At 39.0% G+C, this 5,819-nt stretch overlaps 1 protein-coding gene across 1 annotated transcript; it reads right to left on the bottom strand.

The window, feature by feature from the left end:
* Positions 1–4,268: 4,268 nt before the first annotated feature.
* On the bottom strand, positions 4,269–4,968 carry LOC138889459 (uncharacterized). The gene is made up of 4 exons (XM_070172769.1): positions 4,804–4,968; positions 4,683–4,751; positions 4,494–4,602; positions 4,269–4,378 (listed from the first exon to the last, which is right to left on the bottom strand). The coding sequence occupies exons 1-4, from the start codon at positions 4,966–4,968 to the stop codon at positions 4,269–4,271; spliced, it is 453 nt and encodes a 150-aa protein (XP_070028870.1).
* Between the last annotated feature and the right edge of the window lie 851 nt (positions 4,969–5,819).

The raw sequence follows: 5,819 nt of genomic DNA on the forward strand, positions 1-5,819 counted from the left end.
TATGACAGAATCGACACTTAAATTGTCACTTCCATTTAATGCTCTTCACACATGGTACGCTTTTACTGGTTCTGCAACTTTGCAGCGCTTTTTAGGGATTTTTCACAGCTTTACTAATCACGAAGTGTCGGTTCTCATTATGACCTTTCCATTATTATACATTTTCCTTTGATGGTTGTTTCTCAGTATAAATATAGTTTTCTTCTTTGTCTTTACCACATAAAGTTCTCTGAATATCCAATTCTCGAATCTTTGTTTACTTCTTTCTCGTACTATCATGTATTCATCAAACCCTAACCCTAAAAGTGCCCCCATAGTTGATAGCTTCCCTAATGCCCCCAGTAGGAGTAGAAGAGGGGGTAGGCTTCGTAAGTTAGGATCTTCATCTCTGCGTGGTTCTTCTCCTCCTTCGTCTGGTTCCAGTCCTGCTTTTAGAACCAGAGGTTCTTTTTCTTAAAGATCTTCTTCTAAAGGAAAAGAACCCTCTGAGCCTGTTCGTGAACCCACAGTGGATGAAATAGTTCCTATTGAACTATCTTTCTATAATGATAGGGAGTCCTTGAGAAATCAAGTGTCCTCTTTAGATCGTGCTGATATCTATCCAACTCAGATCACAGAAGGTCTAATTTCTCTAGTTTGTAATGACTGTCATTGGAGTCATGACTTTCCTATCATTATTCCCAATCCAAATCAAAGAATCACCTCCTACTTAACCAAATTTTCCTTTGTCTATACATACCCTTTCACATTAGGATTCAAACCTGCTATTGATCCTGTTATTCTCAAGTTTTGTCGTTTCTTCGATGTTAGCTTAAGTCAAATTGGCCCAATAGTATGGAGGGTTATTGCCTGTTTGAGGCATTTGAGCAATATGGCCAGTGTGTTTTACTTTCTCCCATCTAATTCATCTTTACTCCCCCAGACTCTTTTGCAATGGTGTTTTTACACTAGTAGCAAGGAGCAAAAGAGTTCTGGTTAGCCCCGAAGATGACAGAGACCGTGGCTAGTATGTCATGTTTGTTGCTGCCCCCACTGTTGGTTTAGAGGGTGATGAGAACGTTCCCTTCCTGAGAAGTGGAATTTTTCACGTGAGTCTTCTTTTCAGTAATTGTCTCGTACCTTTTTCCTCAGTTTTGAATATTATTATTCTAATTTTTCTTTTATTTTCTAGCAACCATGGGAATCGTTGAAGAAATTTTCAATTTCCGCGATTGGGTAGGAAAGTTGCTGAATATAGCCCCAGTAGAGGGTAGATCTTGGAAAAATCTCTCTCACCGCTTTGGTTGGAAAGTAAAAACTCATGGTAAGAAAAAATTCTTTTACTAAGAGTTTTTATTTAACTCCTCAGTGTCTTTTTCCTGAGCTGATTTTAATCCTTCTTTCTATCAGGATTTGCAGTTCGAGGGATTAGTGCCGAGGCGGTCACAGCTTCTCGTATTTCTTTGGAAAGGGACCAAGAAATAATTTTAAGCTCTTCATCGAAAAGAAAAGCCGTTGATGACCGAGACTCCGAAGAAGATGAAGATGGGGGTTCCTTGATAACAAGGCCACGGGCTCGTAGACGTATTATTTCCGATGATGAAGCAAAAGCATCCCCCCGCTGTTCTATTCCTCTTACCAAGTCTGTTGAAGCCCCGGTAGTGATCCCTGATGATGTTGATGATGTTCCCGCTGCTGCTCATGATTCTGTTGAGCAGCTTTTTTACCACGGGTTTGGTAGTGAAAGTTTAGGTCCAATTTCTGATGAAGCACCCCTGGCTTCTTTTTCTACTCCCATTCCTGTGACTCCTTCCTTGCCGATCGTGGCTGTTTTCGTTCCTCCCCAGGTTGTTTTTACTGCTTCTACTGTTCCTTCTTTAATAATTCCCCCTCCATCCGTTCATCGTACTAAGGTTGGTTCCTCAAGTAGGAGTGGTTCTATGAGGCAAGTTACTATTGAAGTCCCTGTTGAGGGTAACCTTTTAAGGAAATCAAGTCAAGCTGACGTGTGACTAAAGCCTTTAATTGGTCCTATTGAGAGAACTAAGCTAGACAGTCATAGTTCTTTGACCTTGATGAATGACATAGTGCATGCTTCTTTGAAGGTATTCCTTTCTTCAAACTTTTACTTTGCGATTTTTCTATCTTCAAGATTCTTATTTCTTTCTCTTTCCCTTCTTTTTTTTAGGCCAACCTCATCGGCACGGAGATGATGTGAAGGGTTACTCTCTCAAAGCAGTTAGTGCATGATTATCAATTAGAGGCGTATAATTGGAAGGAACAGTATGAAAGTCTTCAGATTGATGTGGAATTCTTAGAAGAAAGTAAGAGTACCTTGGAGCAGCAGGTGCGGGCCTTGACTTCGGAATTGGCAGTTGAAAAGGCTTCCTCAAGTCAAGCAGATAAGGAGAAGGCTCGTTTTGAAACCTCTTTTTCCGAGCAGCTTTCTAAGGAAAGTGAAGAGGTCAGAGAGTTAAAAGCTCTCTTGGCTGAGAAGGAAGAATATGCTGGTGAACTTGTGCAAAATTTGGCCCAAACTTAGGAAGACCTCCGGGTATCTTCTGATAAGGTTTGTTCTTTAGAAAATTCTCACGCCTCTCTTCAAGCTTCTTATGAATCTGCCTTGGCTGAAAATGAAAAGTTAAAAAATGAAATTGCTGATTGGGAAAGAGACTACGAGATCCTTGAAGATAAATCTGTCATTGAAGTGAGTTGGGCGTTTTTGAATTCTCGTCGTGATACCCTCGTTGAAGCTAGCCAAGAGAATTTTAACTTAGAATCTGAGTTAGCCAAGATCAAAAAGACTATTGAGAAGGCTCAGCAAAAACAAGATTTTTCTTCTCCCATAGTTGAAGCTTCTGAAAATGTTGAAATTGATACGGGTATCCCCACTCCTTCAAGCCAAGTTGATCCCACTGTTGTTGAGGTCCCTGCTTCAGTCCCTTCATCAAATCAGTGAAAAGTTTATTTGAACTCCTTTGTGTTGTGTTTTTTTTTCTCTTTTTGGTGAAATGTGGTTATAACCCTTGGTCTTATTTGAGGGTTTGTTTTGGAAACTTAAGTCCCCCGACCTTTTATGGGGCAATATGTATAAACGATTTTGGGTTTATGACTAAGTTCATACTTAGTCTAAACTTTCTAGTATTAAGAAGTTTACGTTACTATTTGAACTTCTGTTTTGTTTATTCTTGCCTTTAATTCTAAGAACTTACTGAATAACTTGCATTTTTATTCTTCAAAAATGCTTCTGTAAATTTCACGAATACTTAAATTAATCATGAATTTTATAAAAGAGCCTTTTATACTCGACACTTAATGAAGAAGACGTCTCAACTTCATAATGGTGTTAATATACGATAAAAGAAATAGGAATACACATGTTTCTTGAAATAACTATGACAATTTTTTATTTGAACTTTGTCTAGTTTTGAATAACACTTTACATGTATTTGAATTACATCTATAACTTTCTTGTAAATATTTTCTTATAACAGATTTAAAACAAATAGACACAAGGTTTTTATTTATAACTCGTTTCAGTACATTGCCTTTACCCTAACTATGGTAAGGTTTTTATTTGGCCTTAGCTCGTGACTTTGCTATGTACTTGACTCATTCAATGAGTGAACTTTTCAGGCTTGATCTTTGATTATTTCCCAATCTTCTTTGCCTTCTTTATACATATGCATGTGTATATTATATAGTGGCCCAAGTGTTTGAGTGTTGAAGTATGAGGCCTCGAGCACTTGATTGTTCCTCTCATTTGGTCCTTTCCCTGAAAAGGAAAAACATACGGGACTCGGAGGTGAGATTATAGATGAAGACTGCTTAACCCGTTTGAATTTCTATCAGAATAATTGTAACCCTAGACCGGGAAGTTTAATTTATTCCACGTGCCTTGCAGGTCGTGACTCATCATTTAATACGGGCTAGCTTTTTGCCTATCATCTAAAATCGTTAATAAAATTTTAACAATTCAAAAATAGAATTTTAAAACATAGATACCTGACCGTGGGTATTCCTTAGAAATAGTATCTCTTCAAATGAACAGCATTCCAGTGCGAAGGTAGTATCTTGCCATCTATCGTTTCCAGCTCGTATGCTCATTTTCCTGCAATACCATGAATCCTGTAGGGTCCTTCCCAGGTTGGACTCAATTTTCCCCGCATTGGCTGCCTTCGTAGATTGAAAAACCTTTTTGAACACGAAGTCCCCAATATTGAAGAATCTTAGGCGTGCTTTTCGAATGTAGTATCGTTCTATGACCTGCTTTTGTGCTGCAATTCTTATTAATGCAGCTTCTCTTTTCCCTTCAAGTAGATCAAGATTATGCGCATTTGTTCGCCATTAGACTCTTCTGATGCTTGTGTAAACCTTGTGCTTGGCTCTCCTATCTCAACTGGAATTAAAGCTTCAGCTCCATAAACCAATGAAAATGGTGTTTCTCCCGTACTTGTGTTTTGTTGTTGTGCGGTATGCCCATAAAACACCAGGTAACAATTCCGGCCAATTACCTTTGGGTTCCTCCAAACGCTTCTTTAAATTGTTGATAATGACTTTGTTTGTTGACTCAGTTTGTCCATTACCCACCGGATGATAAGGTGTGGATGTAATCCTTTTGATCTGCCAACTTTGAAAAAACTCTGTAATTTGTGCGCCTATAAATTGAGGGCCATTATCACACACGATTTCCTTTGGCACACCGAATTGACATATGATATTTTGCCAAATGAAATCTCTAACTTCTTTTTCTCACACCTGTTTGAATGCTCCTGATTCCACCCATTTAGTAAAATAGTCAGTAAGTACAAGCAAGAATTTTACCTGTCCTTTTACTTGTGGTAGTAAACCTACGATATCCATTCCCCATTTCATAAATGGCCACGGTGCAATGACCGGATGTAACAACTCCACAGGTCTATGCATGTTATTACCGTATCTTTGGCACTTATCACATTTAGCCACAAAATTTTCTGCTTCTTCTTCCATTTTAGGCCAGTAATAACCTGCCCTAATCATGGTTCTTACCAGTGATCTTCCTCGAGCGTGATTTCCACAATGCCCCTCGTGTATCTCTCTCATTACATATTCCGTCTATGAAGGCCCGAGGCACCTTGCTCTACCGAACATTTTTCGATAAAGATTGTCTTGCTTTAAACAATATCGAGTAGCCTTATTCTGAAGCGCGTGAGCTTTTTTCTTGTCTTCAGGGACGGTTCCATACTGCAAAAAAGCAACAATCTCATTCCTCCAATCCCAGGTTAAGTTATTAAAATTTACCTCATTTTTGTCTGGATCGAGCACTGAATGAAACAAATGAATTACGGAAGCATTTTCATTGCTTGCCACGTCTGCTGCAGATGCGATATTGGCTAGGGCGTCCGCCTCGACATTTTCATCTCTTGATATTTGCATAACTTTCCAGGTTTGGAATTGCCTGATCAGATCACATACCTTCTCTAAGTACTACTGCATATGTGCTTCCCTAGCCGTATAAGTCCCCAGCATTTGATTAACTACGAGTTGCGAATCACTTTTGATCATAATCTGATTAATGCCGAGTTCTCGTGCTAGTTCTAAACCTGCAATCACAGCTTCATACTCTGCCTCATTGTTAGTTATAGAATGACATTTAATGACTTGTCGAATGGTTTCACCCGTAGGTGGTACCAAAACAATTCCCAAGCCTGCACCCTTCACATTAGAGGAACCATCAGTGAATAAGGTCCAAATTCCCGGATTAGAGCTGTTGAACACTTGCAATTCTTTTTCTGCTTCCAATTGCATTCCTTGGCTAAAATCAGCCACAAAATCTGCTAACACTTGAGATTTTATCGCGG

This window comes from Nicotiana sylvestris, chromosome 4 (genome assembly GCF_000393655.2).
Source record: "Nicotiana sylvestris chromosome 4, ASM39365v2, whole genome shotgun sequence".
NCBI lineage: Eukaryota > Viridiplantae > Streptophyta > Magnoliopsida > Solanales > Solanaceae > Nicotiana > Nicotiana sylvestris.

Coding starts and splice junctions, on each gene's coding strand:
- LOC138889459 (XM_070172769.1), bottom strand. CDS start 4,968: ATGGAAGAAGAAGCAGAAAATTTTGTGGCTAAATGTGATAAGTGCCAA. Junction 4,752..4,803: donor TACCACAAGTAAAAGGACAG/GTAAAATTCTTG, acceptor GGGTGGAATCAG/GAGCATTCAAACAGGTGTGA. Junction 4,603..4,682: donor AAATATCATATGTCAATTCG/GTGTGCCAAAGG, acceptor CAAAGTTGGCAG/ATCAAAAGGATTACATCCAC.